Genomic DNA, 19,219 nt, shown 5'->3' with positions numbered 1-19,219 from the left:
TGATTTCAGAACTGGTTATACATCACTGTGTTGTGTATACTGTATGCAGTTAGTCTTCTTTTTCCTTCGGCTTCTCCCGTTAGGAGTCGCCACAACACGTTATCTTTTTCCATCTAAGCCCATCTCCTGTATCTTCCTCTCTAACACCCACTGTCCTCATGTCCTCCCTCACAACATCCATCAACCTTTTCTTTGGTCTTCCTCTAGCTCTTTTGCCTGGCAGCTCCATCCTCAGCACCCTTCTACCAACATACTCACTCTCTCGCCTCTGAACATGTCCAAACCATCGAAGTCTGCTCTCTCTAACCTTGTCTCTAAAACATCCAACTTTGGCTGTCCCTCTAATGAGCTCATTTCTATTCCTATCCAACCTGCTCACTCCGAGCGAGAACCTCAACATCTTCATTTCTGCCACCTCCAATTCTGTTTCCTGTTGTTTCTTCAGTGCCGCCCTCTCTCATCTGTACATCATGGCCGGCCTCACCACTGTTTTATAAACTTTGCCCTTCATCCAGGCGGAGACTCTTCTGCCACATAGAACACCAGACACCTTCCGCTAACTGTTCCACCCCGTTTGAACCCGTTTCTTCACTTCCTTATCACACTCTCTATTGCTCTGGATTGTTGACCCCAAATATTTGAAGTCGTCCACCCTCGCTATCTCTTCTCCCTGGAGCTTCACTCTTCCTCCTCCACCCCTGTCATTCACGCACATATATTCTGTTTTACTTCAGCTAATCTTCATTGCTCTCCTTTCCAGTGTGTACCTCCATTTTTGTAACTGTTTCCGCATGTTCCCTGCTTTCACTGCAAATCACAATATCATCTGCGAACATCATGGTCCAAGGGGAATCCAGTCTAACCTGGTCTGTCAGCCTATCCATTACTACCACAAACAGGAAGGGGCTCAGCGTGGATCTCTGATGCAGTACCACCTCCACCTTAAATTCTTCTTACACACCTACGGCACATTTCACCGCTGTTCTGCTGCCCTCATACATGGCCTGTACTATTCTAATATATTTCTCCACCACACCGGACTTGCGCATGCAGTACCACAGTTCTTCTCTTGGTACTCTGTATGGAGTTACAGTAATCTTTCATTCATATGTGCAGCAGCGTGACTGCTCCCTCAAAACATCTTTAATTACAACTTCACACATACACACAAAAAAAGAAGCCATTCACCTGCTAAAATGTCTCTGTCTCTCAACCATTTTGCGCAAAATCCATCACCCCAGTAATCGCATTGATTTGAGGGCAGCATGAGCTATTTGTTTACTCGTGTCACATATTATTAGAGTGGCCACATGTTTGCCTTTGGGTGCAAATGGCATGAACTCCTTTCGTACTTGTAAATGAAAGTAGGTTGGAAAAATATATAAGTGACAGATGGGACTGCAATATAAACATGTTTGCAGCTTGTGCATGTTATCGATGGTTTACATCCGTCTTTTGCTCTTCCGCTATTTGTTCATTAATATCATCATCATCACTATTATTGCTCATTTTGTAACATCACATATTAAACCACGGAAGCCACAAATTTGGAGTTGGTAGTTTCAAAGTATTTCTGGCAATTGTTGTCTGATTTTAACTCACAATCTTAGTTCTTGTTCATTGCAGCGCTTCATGGAAAACTCGTAAATACTTAGAAGTTTATCATCTTAAGAGCAATTTTCTGTACCGCTTATCCTCAGGAGGGTGGTGGATGAGCTGGAGCCTAAATCATTCGACCCCTGGTCAGATCGCCAGCCAATCACAGCTTACTTATGGATAACTTACCAAAGATTGTACATACATTGGACAATTTTATCAGCCTGATCATTATCGGCGGATCATTAGCATTTCATGCTGATTGGCTTTAATGTCATAATTCGCTGATCCCATTAATTAAGTCATTGATCAGCTCCGTAATGTAGCCTACCAAGCTAACGCTATCGGATGTGTATAAATATGCTGCCATTCTGTCAAAGCATGCTCAAAGGTTTTGCTGTGGGTGCAGTAATTTAATTACAGTAAGTTAGCACCTGTTCTGTCATGTTGTAACGTTAGTTAGCACTGATTTCCAACATTTATGGAGCCAGGGGACATATTTTATAATTAAAAAGCTCATGGCACACCAACAAAAAAAAAGAAAAGAAAAAAAAGTCACACAAAGTGGATACATTAGTTACTGCATGTACTTACTGCCAACTAATAGAAAACCATTACTTTGTTCTAGCTGTCACTATGCCTCATTGACATAATCAGATGAACCAAGATACATTATTTATTGTAAATAATGGCTATTTTTTGAGCACTTAAGCACTCAAGTAAAGTATATACTGTAAATGAAGAGGCACTGACACATTGTTGCATCTTGTGATTGGATCGGTGATTAGCCCAAAAATCCTGATTGTACACACACACACACACATACACAACTGTGTCGCCATTGGCTTGAGCATTAGACTGGAGCACATTAAGAACAAGAACAACAATAGTGCAGCAGAAATGTAGTTCACCTCGCTTTGTAGGATCATGACGGCATGGTTGAAGTGGTGGTGCTCAAGCGTAGCCGATGTCCCGTAAAGCAGAGCGAGAGCCGAGCCTGTCCTGGTCCGTGCACACGCACACACATTCATTTCAGTGTCACAGTATAACAGTGGTAGTGTAAGTACTGCATTGCATTATACTGAGAGCTCATTGTAATATTTTCCCCACTTGAATTGGATCTCATTAAATTGAGCAAGTGTATGAGACCATGTGGGCACTGGGTGTACCGGTATATAATTTACATATCACATCCTCAGCAACATTGGTGAACCCCTGTTCATCAGGGGGCACAGCTATATATGCAAAAGGTGAAATAGAAAAACAGTATTAAAGAAAAACTGAAACAGTTCTATCCCTCCCGCACGGTTTAAATCGTATACCTAATGAGCACACAAAAAGTGCAACTGCGTGAGTGTTTATTTGTTTTGCGACCGTGGCTCCCCTTTCTGACCTGTGAGGCCATTACAGCAAGTGAGTAAAAAGCCATCAAAATGGACTGCAATTTAGCAGATGTGCAAATGATTAACTACATTATACAGTGGATATAAAAAGTCTACACACCCTTGTTCAAATGCCAGGTTTATGTCATCTAAAAAAAAAAAAGTGACCAAAATACAGTAAATCATTTCGAAACAAAAATTCCACACCACACCATTAATGTAATCTGTATAAGTCAATTAAAATGTGTCGTGAAAATGCCTCCTGGAAAATTTTATTTGGTGTTAATCAGAGGCACTTGAAAACAGTGGGCTGCGTGTGACTATTCCCATTCAACATGCAGTCGGTTTGAATTACAGTAACAATTGTGGACATATTCCCAGTAAGAAGAGGGTGTGGACACATTGGCAACCACATGATCTCAGTCATTTATTTTGACTTGCCCTCTTGAAAAGAAAAGTGTGCTCATGAGTGATAGAGAACAAGCATGTTGCGGTTGAAGCATTTTCCCTCTGTCTATATTAAGAACATAGTAAGATGAGCGAACACAAAGCAATTTAGCACAAATGTCACCTGCTCATCGAAATGTTCTCATCAATTCCATACAGTACTTATGTAAGTCTTACACAACTTGCCACTTGGCTCTTACTGATCTGCTTGCTGCCGCAGGTGGCAAAAGACTCTATGTAGGAGGATGTGCATTCAGCAGAGCGAGTCTGAGACACTTACTTTGCCTGGAAAGCATTGTTGGTGCCCCGGTGATCCAAGTCGTGACACACGCAACCCACGATAAGTGCTAGGATCTCCACTTCTGTCAGAGTCTCCTGGAAGCCGGCCGTCTGATCGGGAGATGGAAAAAACAAAACCAAATATTATTATTCAGCATTTTTCTTTTATTTGTACAAGCTACGAGAAGGACAAAAATGAAAAAATGAAAAAAATGAAAATGCTCCTGAGAAGAACAAACCAAAACGAATGGAGATGGTTGACAAGACCTTTGTATGACTTGTACTTTGTGTGACACCCCCCCAACATACACACACATACACACACACACACACACACACACACACACACAATAATTAACTATTAATGTACCACTCAACTTTGCATCATGTCAGAGTGCCTAAAAATAATAAACAGGTAATTTTGACAACCACAGCATCAGAGTATTAAAACATACAATACGGAAGCCCAGCATAATTCACACAAAACAACTTTTCTTCCCCCCCAATAGTCCAGCCATTGGAAAATAAGCAAACAAAAGCTTTGACCAACAAATGTGATGTGGTTCTGCATTACATGATCTCACTTTCTTGAAATAAATGTCTCACCAATTTAGTGTATGATAAATGTACAAACAGTGAAACAGTGAACCCTGAAACGTAAGGTTACCATTACTGGTCTATAAATCACTAAATGGTTTAGGTCCTAAATAAATGAAAGAAATGCTAACGGAATATAAATCCAGCAGGTTCTCTTAGATCGACTGACCCAGGTCAAATAGTGGAGCACAGAGTCCAACGCAAGCACGGTGAAGCAGCATTTAGCTATTATGCTGCACACAAACGGAGTAAGTTGCCAACAGAAGTGACGTCAGCCCCAAGTGGTAGTGTTTTTAAGTCCAAGTTAAAAAAAATATTTCTCTCACGCTTTGAAGTGTACTCTGTTTTAATTGTACTTTTATTTTTCTTTGTTTTAAACGTGGTGGCACGGTGGATCAGCTGGTAAAGCATTGGCCTCACGGTTCTGAGGTCCCAGGTTCAATCCCGGACCTGCCTGTGTGGAGTTTGCATGTTCTCTCCGGGCACTCTGGTTTCCGCCCATGCAACATTAGTTGGACACTCTATATTGCCCTTAGGTGTGATTGTGACTGCGGCTATTTGTCTCTATGTGCCCTGCGATTGGCTGGCAACCAGTTCAGGGTGTACCCGCCTCCTGTCCGTTGACAGCTGGGATAGGCTCCAGCACTCCCTGTGACCCTCGTGAGGATAAGCGGTGAAGAAAATGGATAAATGTTTATAAGCAGTTTTTTCTTTGTTTTTAAACGCTCTTAATCATGAGTTACCTTGTGTATGAAATGTGCTATATATATAAATTTGCTTTGCTTTACTATAACCTGACTTTCTGTACATTTTTCTTCTTAAGTGCACCGTGCCGCCGCTCATGTGCTTGTCGATTTGTTGCTCTTTAATTTAGAGGTTTTGTTCTATTCAAATATGAGTGTTCTCTAGCAACAATTTACAAGAGTCTTCTTACCGTGAGCATGGCAAACATGCACTGGCACACATTGAAGGCATGTCTCCAGTTGTGGTACAGAACCATGCGGTAGTTTTTCCTGACGGTCAGCAACCATCTGCACAGGGTCTGGAAAGAAATAAAAACATATGATTATATTCAAATATACTTCGCATGAATGATGATCAACAATTGCATGAATGTGTGCCAATTGCAACAGACTTGTTTAATTAGTTGAACTTGATCTGCCCTGGCCAGCTAATCAGAAGATGAAAAAGGAATGTTATTGTGGGTTAGCTGTAGGACTTGAAATCTGATTGGTTAATGAAACCCATTGCCCTGCGCAGGTTAGATAGGCAGTTCTGGAAGCAGTACTGCCAGAAAAAAAATTTATCAAATGAAGTGAATAGAGCTTGTGCACCTACATCACCGAAATCACGTGACTGGCCGTAATAGCGGTCAAACAAAGCATTCTTCAATGCTAAGACCATTGAGATGAAATGAAAATATGTCTCATAGCATGGCGCCCAGGGTTTTGTTCGATACTGTTAAACAATTAGAAGGAGATAATAAACGGAGGTACATGGAAAAATGAGAGACACTTGGCATCGAGGACCCATATTTAATGCAGAAGTCGACGTTTTCGCCAATAAGAAATTGAAGCGTTAATTTGCTTCTGCTTGTCTTGGACAACTGGATCTACACATGTATCTGGTGAGTCAGTCGTCAAGATTTACACGGAACAGTTTGTAAGCGTATAAGTCTGGACGCATACAAATACGTCGTTGCAGGATCTGTTCTGCATCAGGAATAAATCCCACATAGTGACGGGTTGACAGCTCATGAATGCCGAAGTGTATTCGGCCACACGTTAACCTTTGCCAAAATCTATCGATCTTTTCAGATGGTAATCAATACAAATGCCAATATTTAAATAAATGACCCCTGGTTTTACACAAACTCTCATTCATTAACTATGATTAACAAAATAACGTAACGTACACGGAGGCGATTGTGGCCACATGTTAACCTCTCTTCTGTGACAGATAGTTTATTTTCTTTTTTTTAAATACGCATAGTTCTCAAATGAGCCAACTTGGCATTATAAATACGTCTTCGTAATTTGACATTGAGAAGAATAATTCCTACCAGAAATGAAATGATCGCTACATAGGTGTGTGTATTGCATTGGGCACCATTCCTCCCGTTTAATTGCTGAAATCCATCGATCTTTTCTGGTTTTCCATTGAATGAGCTCTTTGAATATCTGTCTCACCTGTTGTGACAACCAACAGCACAACAGGTCTTGGGCAAATCTAAAAAATCTGCTCTGGTTCAACGGCTCCCGCAGTGTAGAGCACATAGGTTCGACCGGCAATATGGCGCCGTGCAAACAGTGATGTCACGTCCACAAACCCTATAGACTTGGCATTAAATTAACACAACCTCATAGAACAAATACAGTGGTGCCTTGCAATATGAGTTTAACATGCTTCGCGACATCAAAAATGTTTAAGAAAATGAACTGAATGTTCACCTCATAGTCAATCTTAAATTTGGGAACCATTCCGAGCTCCATGAACATCCTCAGAGCGGCCGTGATCATGGCATCAACGTCCAGCGAGAAATCGTCAAAGGAGAGCTTGTCAATTCCCAGTTCGCACACCAGGGGGATGTTGGCAGCCTGTGGCGTGGAACACCAAGAGGGATGGAGAAAATCAGTTTAGGAGGCTGCGGCGGTCACAGGATGCGTCGAGGGCTCCCATTAATGAGGATACCTTAAAACCAAATTGCACAGTTTACTTTTACAGCTGATTAGAAGCTAAATGTGACATCATTAGTCAAGCATTTCACATGGAAATGATCCCACTTAAACATATTCATATCTAAGCGCGGTATAATAAGTGCTTCCTTAGCTCTGGTCACCAAGCAGATGATCAGCACTGAATTTCAGTAAATCAACTTTGTCTTGCTCAAATCAACTTTGGCTGAAGTATAGTGTGTGTACTTTCTTTTTTTTTTTTCTTTTTTAAGTAAATCCTGCACTGATGTTGGTCACCCTGGTGTATCTTTTCCACTCAAATCACAGCTCCAGGTTTTCTCAAATGTCAGCCAGGTTTATTTACTGACACCACTGGCTCAATAAGGATCCATACAATATGTAGAGCAGTTATGAAAGAAGGGGGTTGTGGTGGCGGATGGGGGCGTGGGTGAGGGTGATGATGCAGAGCACATTGCTAAAGAGATCACACAGGGGCATTTTTCTTTCTTTTTTTGAAAGATGGGTTTCTATTTTGCTGTAATGGTCACACAGGAAAATCCTTTCTTTGAAAGTGTGGGAAAATGGGTCATATCTACAGTATATTTCAGAAATGTCAAGCCAATTAAAAATGTAAAACATCTTTTCAGTTTTATAAAGAATGAATACAGCAACTGTCTGTTGAATGCTGTTACCGATTTTAAATATTGCAATTGGTTTATTCACAATGGCAAATCTATATTTGTAAGTTACTGTGTGTATGTAATCAATCGTATGTGCTAATATGGGTACAGTGGCAAACAAAGGAAGTCTATGCATCAACAATAGTCTTCTCGGAATTAATGAGAGCTTATCGCATAACTAAAAAAATTAATTGCGGTGCCATCTTAACAGTTGGAAGCTTACATACTTAATCAATAGAACGATGAGAGAAATCTTGGCTAAAGCCACCTTCAAATTTGCATTAACTTGAAAGGTGATGTCAGCATACTTATGCTTTATTTTACTGTATGGTAGTGCCTTGAGAAAGAGGTGACCCTATCGACGAGTTGTTTGAGATAAAAATCGTAGTTTGGTTGATTAATTGCTTTGACTTGGGAGCGAAAATTTGAGATACAAGCATAGTGCGTGGCAGTCTAACACATCTCATTTCAAAACAAACAACACTTAAGGATAGCAAACAAATCTTTAAAAATGGCTACAACTGTTTATTGCCTCTCCCAAATTAAAGTTCATAATCAAACTAGCCACAAAACAAAAGAATGGTGCGTTACAACAAACACATAACTTCATTTTAAAGTCAGCTATCTTAATGCTAACTATTAGAATCTGTGTGGTGCTGCTTTAACTCTTTCGGCAAGGGATATTCGAACACAAATGGTGCAGCAATGCATATAGACACAGTATAACAATACTTAAAGGACTATATAGAACTATATTCTTTAATCTCTGCGAAGAACGACTAGTAGTACCACAGATTATCAAATCAGGATTTAAGTAAAACTCATCTTTGTATTCATGACTGAAGACAGAACTATACAGTGAAGAAAATAAGTAACACTCTGCTACATTGCAAGTTCTCCCACTTAGAAATTATGGAGGGGTCTGAAATTTTCATCCTAGGTGCATGTCCACTGAGAGAGATCATTTAAAAAGAAAAATCCAGAAATCCCAATGTATGATTTTTTTTAACTAATTCGTGTGATACATTTGCAAATAATAAGTATTTGATCAGTTATGTAACAGTGTAAAAATTAATGAGTGCTACCAAACATACAAAATCCATATAAATATCTTGTATTTTTGCTATTAAACCACATACCGGTAATTGTTCTTGTCTGTCAGCTGTCTGATTTAAAAACCACCATTGTGATTTTTTTTAAAAACACAGTTGGGGGGGGCGCAGACCACTCTCTTTACCAAAAGACAGAGAGAAGGAATTCCACTGGAAAATTGGACATGATGATATCAACAAAATCTGCACCAAATATGTTCCTATTTTGATAAAGAACTGTGACAGTTTTAAGGATCCATGTAAAATTTAATGAATTAATCTCACAATACTCAAGAATGGCTAATGGGTTCCTGCATGTACCACCACCATCTTCCTGAAAAATATAATGGCTTTCCCCTTGCCTATGCTTAATGCTTCCACCAAGGTTCATGGTCCTGGTATCTTTTTCATCATCCAACTGAGCAGCAGACAAACAAACCAAGATGTGCAGGTGAATATAAATATTGTAATCATTAAAAAAAAAAAGTGTCTCCGGCCTCGTCCTTTACCTGCCGTGCACTTTAATGGAAAAATACCCCCAAAAAAGCCACCTCACATTTGCTAGTTTTTGCTTGATTCATTACAACAGTGCTTTTGTCGAGTAGGACGGTACAACTGTAGTAATTGATGTTTACCTTAAATTTGTCAACTTCAGTCTTGGAGCAAGTGGCATGGTAAGAGAGTACCTGGAAAATAATGACACCAGTGATACACATGCTATTTTTCAATTCATTAAAATATGCAGTGAGTCGCCGAGAAGCTTATGGCTGTGGCCGTAATAGACAACGCTGCACTTTAGTTGAGAGCATCTCTGAAAGTTTAGACTCGCCTCCAAGTGAGCACCTCTGTCAACCCTGAAACAATTGTCATGTTCCCTATATTCCGGAGAGAAATACCATGGACACACCTGCAGTCGCACATTTCATCACATCATTATTCAGCACTGCCTCCATATTACTTAATTCACGGTAGCACCTTTAATGCCTAATTTCGCTGTCTATCAGCTAACACGACAGTGCTAGGGTGCCAACTGCCACAAAGCACTCCCACACTCTTTATTATACTTATGTAATGTTAAGTAATGGTGAACGGCTACCAGGGGTTGAACCCATTAGTTGAGTTGGCTTCATTACTTGACACGGCTAAAGTCGATTAATCAATCGCTAAATACGTTTTTGGCATCTCGTCTTCCAATCGGTCAATTAACAGAGAAATTTAGACTCGCTCTTGAAAGCAACATAGCCTTCATACGTCTGCACGGGTCCAAGAGGAGGTTGGGGAGCGCTGTCCCGGGCCGGCAAAAAAATATCAATACCAAAAATTGCATTATCAATTAAGCGACAAAAAAAACTACAAAAAAATCTTTGGCTGTTCAACCCTTAACGAATACATAACACTATGGGAAGATAAAAGATTTCTTTAATCGGCCTTTCATTAATTTAAATAAAACCTACAAAAACGGGATATCTCAACACTGAGATGAGCACATTTCGATTCCTGGGGGAAAAGAATTGGGAGCAAAAGAGACTGAGTTGACAAACAACATCCAGCATTAATATACAGAGAAGTAAAAAAAAAATCATTCATACACAAGCAAATGTTTCAATTTTTTAAATAAAGTGAATTGTTATTTATTTATCTGCCTGGACGTTAGACAAAACAAAGACTGCAGGAAGTTGCGATAAGAGACATCGATGAACAAGATTTTTCATTAATTTAATAAAAATGGACTTTAACTTAAATATAATGAGAGTATGAATAATTTGGGGTGAGAAAAAAATGATCAGGGAAGCTGCAGACTTACATCCAGTGCCACGGATTGCTTGGCCCAGGACTTCTTCACCTGGTCGTACATGATGGTGTTGTTGATGCCCAGACCACAAAAGATCACAAATGCCTGGTAAAAAAAAAAAAAAAAAGAAGGATGGAATACAACTCCCACTCGCGATGACACTAAATTACATGAATGTGGGGGAGAGCAATACCTCAAAGAGACGCTGGTCCGCATCATCAAATGGTTTCCCATCAAGACGGTTTAACACTTGAGCGACACCTGTTTGAACAAGTCCAAGGAGAATAACGTCATAGCAAAATAGGTGGCTTACAAACAAATTAAGAGAAGAGAAATGTTAGCAACCCCGCCAAATTTGAATGACTAAAAATAGTACAGTATATAATACTAGGTTTCAAAATTGTTCTCTCTGTTCTCAAATACTGTGGGTGGGTCTGCTGAATATGGTGAACAAAAACCCTGCTCAAATGCAGGACTCCAAGACGAGGATATGATATTAAGAGTGGTTTAATTACAAATCATGGTCATACACAGTGTAACAGTCCGAGACGACAGAGGCACACAAACGTTAGACTAGAGGCGAGGTCCAAAAGGATGAAACGAGGTCCGATGACTATGTGGCAAAACTTGAGAACGCAAACAAAAACAAGACTAAGCTTAAATGGCTCAGACATGCTGTAACTATGGAAAGCACTACAAAACGCTTGCATACACACGCACTATAAAGCAGTGTCCACACACAGTAACACAATGCAACAAACTTGTAAATGCCCCATTTACCATCTAAGTACCTGGTCTATTAGAGTCCTGAATGCAACACAGCTGTGACTGCTGTCAGAGGTAGCGCAGCCCAGAGCAGTGGCCCGGCCACGCCCCTAACGGCAGTGGCCTGGCCATGCTCATGATACACCTCTGATGTAAAGTTTACATTTTTACATAGTTCTCTTCACTCTTCTGTCTCTCACTGCATGACGTATGTACTCCTGGCTGACAATGAGGCACTCTAATGTGGACACGCCAGCCTGAAGCACTAATCCACACACTGGCTGTCAAGTCTTATTTTTTTTTATTTCTTCCCCCCGTCTTTGTCTGTGCGACATGCACCCACTCACGACTATGACTACAACTATGACGAGTCTAATTTACATACCTTTTTAAAGTATATACCAATAAGCTCTCAAGGGGCAGGGTGAGTATTTATCCCCCATTGCAAAGGTAAGATTTTTTTTCATCCATGTCTAACAATGACCACATTTTGCAATCAATACATACATTTTAATTTAATTCAAGGAATGACTGGGACGAACCCTCATTTGGAACGATGTATACAACAATTAGTGTAGGACAGGAACAAAACAGCAAAGGAGCAAACAATAATGCTCGACAGCTCGACATTATAAAACAAGCCTACTCAAATAATCATTTGGTATAGGCCACGTATTTTCACAGGTAGGTGATTATTTTACTAGCCACTGTGCAATTACCAGATGGGGCAAATAATTAGCAAAACCCGATATAAGCAGATATAGGTGCTTTTTGGAGTAAATTCAAGGCGACTGTTGCTGGTGCTAGGAGGGGGGGCTATTCGCTCTACGGAGTGTCAATTGAGTTAAAGGGGAGAGTGGCCCGAGTGGCCCATTTTTACGCACTTGAACATTATGGCAGTGGACTGCAGTTGGGATTTTGCCATGAACCTTCTGTTCACACTGACTCAGATGGAAGAGTAATTTGCACGCTGACCACAAAAAGCATTCAGCACAGCTTCAAGCAACAATATGTCATGTCATTTTAGCTGTAAACAACATCTTCAAAATCATGACATACTGGCCTGGAATAAGGAAAAAAGTGTCCGTAACATCACCATAGCGACCCTGGGTAACCTATTTTGGCCAACACCTTTAATTTTTTCTTTGTTAGCATTAGCACCTGAGCAAACATTACTATTCATAGTTGTGTGCAAGTTTTGAACAAATTTTGATGCACACTATAATACCGACCATCTTTTTTGAGATATGGCAATATAGTAGGTATTGTTTTGCAAATGCAGTACATCCATGAAATTGAGGGGAATGAGGAAAATGCAACAAAACCTGGCAGTGTGTTAACAGAGGATAACAAAGCTTGTATGTGGGACATAGTGGCACGATAAGCATATGTATTCCCACTGGCTGTCACGATCCTTTCAAGTTTTGTCACGTTTGAAGCCGATTTTGCACCCCTTTTGCCATGACGTATAACACTCGTTTCATTTTGTCCGATCATGGCATGTCCTGGAATTTGACGTACACGATCTGAGAGTGAGTATAAAAAATGGGTCCAGCAGGGGAGCTTCATTAATCCGAGTCTGGCGTGGCCACAAACATGCTCCAAAGATGCCCAGAAAACATTTCAGCCCTTGATCAGAACCTAACAAACGTGAGCAAGCCGATCAGAACGTGAAGGGCCAGAAAAGGATGTACTGACCGACATCTGTGGTAGACCACGGGTCGGAACAGTAGGATGCTTTTGAGCCTCATCATGGACACCATGACAGATAATGAAAAAACTTTACCACGACTTCAATACAGAAGAAGAAAATGCCAAAAATCCCACTGCATCCTACGTTTTGGGCACATTGGGCTGCCATGGAAGCCAGAGCATGTAAGATGTGCAAGTGTATAAAAAGCCCCCAAACGGAAAAGAAAATATGTTGACTAAATAATGATAATTAAATATTCCCAATTTCCAAGCCCATGGAATTTTTTTCATTTATGTATGTTTGAATGTAGGTATATGCAAAGCTTTGTAAATCAAACAACTTTAAATTCAAATCTACTCGAATTTAAAGTTTTTGAGGCTTATTAAAAACTGTTTTTCATCACAGTTCTCCAGGAAGTGCTGCAATGAACTGCCCTAATTTCGTCATACATGGAGCCCGCAATGAATTTGTTCTAATCACGACAAAATGTATTGTGATGTCATTGTGAATGAACTGTTGGTTACCTTGAGAGATGACACATGAAAATTAATAAGCGAATCAAAAGTTTTCCTGAGTTGAGAATTTCATCTTCCACTGATTTGTTTGCATAATGTGTTTTCACTTCTAGTCCTCAAGTGCCACCCACACATTGCACTTCGTTCATTCATTTGTTCTGTTATTGTTTTCTCAGCTTCCTGTCCCTGACAAATACATTGACACCCACGCAAAAGAAACATTAAGCATACAAAGACATACACTTCTAAACTGGCCAATTCCTGCCAATACATTGATCCCTTTTCACTCCATGAAAATCAAGACCTCCTGTGTGAGATCTCGGGAATCTGGTGCGCTGCTATCGTTGCATCCTCACAGAAGTATTACAGTGAAGAAAATAAGTATTTGAACACCCTGCTATATTTCGAGTTCTCCCACTTAGAAATCATGGAGGGGTCTGAAATTTTCCTCATAGGTGCATGTCCACCGTGAGAGAGATAATATAAAAAGAAAAATCCAGAAATCACAATGTATGATTTTTAAACGATTTATTTGTGTGATACAGCTGCAAATAAGTATTTGAACACGTGAAAAAAACAATGTTAATATTTGGTACAGTAGCCTTTGTTTGCAATTATAGAGGTCAAATGTTTCCTGGAGTTGTCCACCAGGTTTGCACACACTGCAGGAGGGATTTTGGCCCACTCTTCCACGCAGATATTCTCTAGATCAGATCAGGTTTCTGGGCTGTCGCTGAGAAACACAGAGTTTCAGCTCCTTCCATAGAATTTCTACTGGGTTTGGATCTGGAGATGGCTAGGCCACGCCAGAACCTTGATATGCTTCTTACGGAGCCACTCCTTGGTTTTCATGGCTGTGTGCTTTGGCTCATTGTCATGTTGAAAGACCCAGTCACAACCCGTCTTCAATGCTCTGACTGAGGGAAAGAGGTTGCTCCCCAAAATCTCACAATACATGGCCGCGGTCATCCTCTCCTTAATACAGTAGAGTCGTTCTGTCCTATATGCAGAAACACACCCCCAAAGCATGATGCTACCACCCCCATCCTTCACAATAGGGATGGTGTTCTTGGGATGGAACTCAACATTCGTCTTCCACTAAACACGGTTAGTGGAATTATGACCAAAAACAATGAGGTCTTAGTGTATTACCAGCAGCCACCTTGGAAACAGTGGTCCCAGCCTTTTCAGGTCATTGACCAAGTCCTGTCATGTCGTCCTGGGCTGATTCCTCACCTTTGTAAGGATCATTGAAACCCCACAAGGTGATATCTTGCATGGGGCTCCACTCCAAATGAGATTGACCGTCATGTTTTGCTTCTTACATTTTCTAATGATTGCTCCAACAGTGGACCTTTTTTCACTAAGCTTCTTGGCAATTTCTCCGTAGCCCTTTCCAGCCGTGTGGAGTTGTACAGTTTTGTCTCTGGTGTCTTTGGACAGTTCTTTGGTCTTGGTCATGTTACAAGTTTGAGTCTTACTGATTGTATGGGTGGACAGGTGTCCTTATACAGCTAACGACCTCAAACAAGTGCATCTGTTTCAGGATAATACATGAAGTGGAGGTGGACTTTTAAAGGCGGACTAACATTTCTTTGAGGGTCAGAATTCTAGCTGCTAGACAGGCGTTCAACTACTTATTTGCAGTTGTATCACAAATAAATCCTTAAAAAAATCATACATTGTGATTTCTGGATTTTTCTTTTTTGATTATCTCTCTCAGTGGACATGCACCTACGATGAAAATTTCAGACCACTCCATGATTTTTAAGTGGGAGAACTTGCAATATAGCAGGGTGTTCAAATACTTATTTTCTTCACTGCAAGCTGCGACACCGGTAGAGAGAGGATCAGTGATTTATCACAGTTTCAGCATGTGGTGTTTGGCCCTAGGGCTGATTCACACACAACGCACAACCAACAAAGTATAAATTGGATTAAAAATGCCGCCTCTAACGTGATCACTGTCACACATTTGTCTACATGCAACAACAACAAAAGAGCAGCAAACGCCCTAAACTATACTGTATATGAGGACTAATTATGACCACAAATCCTATAAGTACTTGCCCATATGCCAGCATCTAAACTCTTGCCAGAGGAGCAGAAACTGTTGATTCAATATTGGTGTTAAGGTGGCTTTGAGACTTTCCCATTTCACAAAAATTAATGTTACATAGCTGTTTGCTGTTAGACATACACAGCTCCCACATTATTATCTTTTGAACAGCAAAATATGTGTGGTTGCTTACAAGGTGGGAAATGACATGGTGAACATTTTTTGCTAATGTTAGCATTCATTGAGCACATGGTGGACCTTCACTTAGCAACACGATTCCGTTAAAAAGCAGTGCTTTAATAAATGCACCAGAATTTCTCGTGAATAATGTGCAACCATATAAGGCCCCATTTACCTCAGTGGTTAGAGTGTTGGTTTCGTAAACCAGGGGTCGTGAGTTTGTATCCCAATGGGGCTTCCACTCCCGAGAGGGGTTGCGTCAGGTGACTGTGCCAAATAAATATGAGTGTTTCGCTGTGGCGACCCCTAATGGGACAAGCTGAAACAAACTTAATGTGCAACTGTGTACTGTACACACTCCCAAAGTTGACTTCAAAATTCTGGAAAACATTTCTGTATATACAATAAGGCATTTATAATGCATGATTTTGCTCCTATTCATATGATCAAAACTTGAAGCATTGTCTGTATTTTTTTTATATATATTTTGAAGTTAAGCACTTTATTTTAACACATTACTTTTTAAATGAGTCACTCTTATTTTGAAATTCACACCTGCACTTTTATACAAACACAATTATGCTCATATGTTTGATTTACCCTGGCAGAATTTGTAAGATGGCTGCAATTCTATCAAGAAAACATGAAGGGCCAGGCGAAGCAAATTTAATTGTATTTTAATGGGTTTCAAATTAAGCAGTCAAGAATTTTAGAAAAGCATTATCATTAAACAAAGAATAACTGCGAAGAAATTAAGGATGATTGTTGTTCAGTCATCGGTGTGTGTGTGTTTCTTTCGGCTTGTCCAACATTAAAAAAAAAAAAAAAAAAAAAAAGAGTCCTGTGTGTGGGGGGCTTCGTGAGTGTTTTGCAGAAGTGGACATATTAAAGTCTAGCAGCTGCAACTTGCCATCCTGATTGCACCAGACTGCTTTGACGACACTGTGGGACTCTTAACACGTCGCCAGACTATCAACGCAACATCTCAAGTTTGTAGCCAAACCGCCCTGTGTTTGCTTGCTTCTTGGAATTTTTTTTCAGCCTCATTCTGTTGTGCTTTGTCTCTAGCCTGCCATCTGCTCTGGATCCCTGTAACTACCTCCAGTGGCACACCAACAACCTGACCTCTCACTCTCTCAGCCTGTTCCACACTGGAATCCTGCAAATCCCAAATCTGGTTGTCATTCCTTGGGTCACTTCTGTTCCAATAAATATTCCTTCACAACCCAATTTCCCTGTCTTCTCTGCATCAGGTTCCTACTTGTACCCTGAATATGGGCAAAAACAATATTTCGAAAATCCTGCATTGTATGTATGTATGTATGGTATGTTATATGGTATGAGCACAACTGCACATATTTGCATTCATACGTGCGCCTGTCGTACTGGAATGAAAGTGAAGGCTACGTCTTTTTCATAACCATTGAGTGGCGGTGGCATTTTGGAATGAAAGTATACAGCTTTCATTACCACTAGTGGCGGCATCCATTTATAAAATTCATTCATTTTCCAAGCCGCTTAGTCGGTACAAGAGTCTTGGGATCTGAAAGGTTTTTCTATTCACCCCATACCTGTGTATAATGCGCAATATTGACTTTTGATCATTTTTTGAGAGGAAACAAATCTGCATTAACTATGAGAATTTACGGTATTTCCAATTTCAGGAAGTTTTTTATATGGAATTATATTTCACTCTGGCAAAGTGAACATGCCAAGCCCTTGCAACATCCAGCTACAAACGTAACATGATTAAAAATATGAAACACTCATTCATGTTCTGTACTGCTTATCCGCACTAGGATTGTGGGCCTGTTGGAGCCGATATCACCTATCCCTGGGCAAAGGGGGAAGGGATGCACCTTGAACTGGTCGACAGCCAATTGCACGGTACATACAAGACAAACAACCATTCACACTCACATTCACAACCACGGGCAATTTAGAGTCCCCAACTAACCTACCTCGAATGCTTTTAGGATGTGGGAAGAAATCAAAGTACCTGGAGAAAACCCACGCAGGCACAGGGAGAACATGTAAACTCCACTCAGGTGAGGGCAGATTTGAACCCAGGTCCTCAGGACTGTGAAGAGGATGTGCTAACCATTCAGTCACCGTGCCACCAAAATGTGAAACTTAGTTTAAAATATTTATTCTTTAACTTTCCACTGTTTCAAGGAAAGACAAAATATTGGTCGCAATATCACTGAAACCATCGGAGTGTTTTTTAAACAGCAGTTAGCCCGGAATGACGGGTTGGATAGGACTTTTCTGGGAAACATGCAAACCATTCAATATAGTCATGAAGATTAAAATGACCTGATCAAATAACAAACAACAAAAGCAAGACCATATAAAAAATAAAAAAGTCTCATTTGCTCTGATCGCCTACGAAAAACAGTCACCCTAATTGAAAAAAAAAAATTATCAATTAAAAGTAATAATACACTATTTACTGACTTACCAATGATTTGGTGATCACTGTTCCATATAGGAACACAAAGCACAGACCGAATGTGGAAGTCGGAGAACTGGTCGGCCTGGAAAAATGATGGTGAGTATATTAATAACGGTAACCATCCATCTGGACTAAGAATGTATACAGTATTTTCATACAGTGCATTCAAATTCAAAGGTTCCACAACATACATCTTGTACATTACGGACCTGTTTGATAATAAACTGTTCATAAATTGTGTTTGTAACATTTGTACAAAACTAAAACTGGAATCAAAATGGAATTTCTATCATATTGTCTGACAAAAAAGGCACCATGTTATTTCTCCCAGCCAATCAACAAAGAAAGGTAATGGTGATCATTTAAAAATGGCTGATTGTTGTGTGGTTACCTCAGCATCAAAGCGAGGATCCTGGTAAGCGTCGCTGATGTTAACAGGAAGTCCTGTGGAAGCAACCAGCTCTGCAATGCTGTTTTTGATGAGCCAATCAGAGTAAGATGACTTTTCCATACTGTCCTTGAAACTAGGGATAGATGTAGAGAAATATGAGATGAAGTGAATATTAAACCTCCCCCGTGTCTGCCTCTAATTTTCTCAAAGACGTTATGATTAATGTTGACATTTCTCAAAGCCATTCTCATGAAAATGTATTACAGTTATGCAAAGAGTTTTATTCACTTGCATATGAGAAATGCAACATGGCAAAGCCATATAATACGCTAATTTGTCCCCTGTCTGTACACCCGCTTCATCGATGCATTGATACAGTTGGTGTCATAAAGCCTTTTCTGCAGCTAAGAGTAATGAAAAGTTGAACATATGTGATCGGTTTCATGGTGTTGGCACAGTGGAGCAACTGGTTAGAGTGCTTGCCTCACAGTTCTGAGGACTAAGGTTCAAATCCAGGCCCTACCACTGTGGTGTTTGCATGTTCTCAACGTGCCTCTGAGGATTTTTTCTGGGCACTCTGGTTTCTTCCCACATGGCCATAAAACATGCATTAATTGGAGAC

At 40.2% G+C, this 19,219-nt stretch overlaps 1 protein-coding gene across 1 annotated transcript in view; it reads right to left on the bottom strand.

Moving 5' to 3' along the window:
- pde11a (phosphodiesterase 11a) overlaps positions 1-19,219 on the bottom strand; it is a 47,906-nt gene that overhangs the window by 11,241 nt on the left and 17,446 nt on the right. Inside the window, exons 6-14 of the mRNA XM_061841465.1 lie at positions 18,598-18,730; positions 18,213-18,288; positions 10,733-10,800; positions 10,552-10,644; positions 9,383-9,433; positions 6,752-6,898; positions 5,236-5,343; positions 3,706-3,815; positions 2,508-2,598 (exon numbers count right to left, since the gene is read on the bottom strand). Of these exons, the coding sequence (XP_061697449.1) occupies positions 2,508-2,598; positions 3,706-3,815; positions 5,236-5,343; positions 6,752-6,898; positions 9,383-9,433; positions 10,552-10,644; positions 10,733-10,800; positions 18,213-18,288; positions 18,598-18,730 (877 nt within the window). The remainder of the gene's footprint in view (positions 1-2,507; positions 2,599-3,705; positions 3,816-5,235; positions 5,344-6,751; positions 6,899-9,382; positions 9,434-10,551; positions 10,645-10,732; positions 10,801-18,212; positions 18,289-18,597; positions 18,731-19,219) is intronic.

The sequence above is a fragment of the Syngnathoides biaculeatus genome, chromosome 14 (assembly GCF_019802595.1).
Source record: "Syngnathoides biaculeatus isolate LvHL_M chromosome 14, ASM1980259v1, whole genome shotgun sequence".
Classification (NCBI taxonomy): domain Eukaryota; kingdom Metazoa; phylum Chordata; class Actinopteri; order Syngnathiformes; family Syngnathidae; genus Syngnathoides; species Syngnathoides biaculeatus.
The sequence above is the reverse complement of the archived record's forward strand: the minus strand, read 5'-3'. Positions and strand labels throughout refer to the sequence as shown.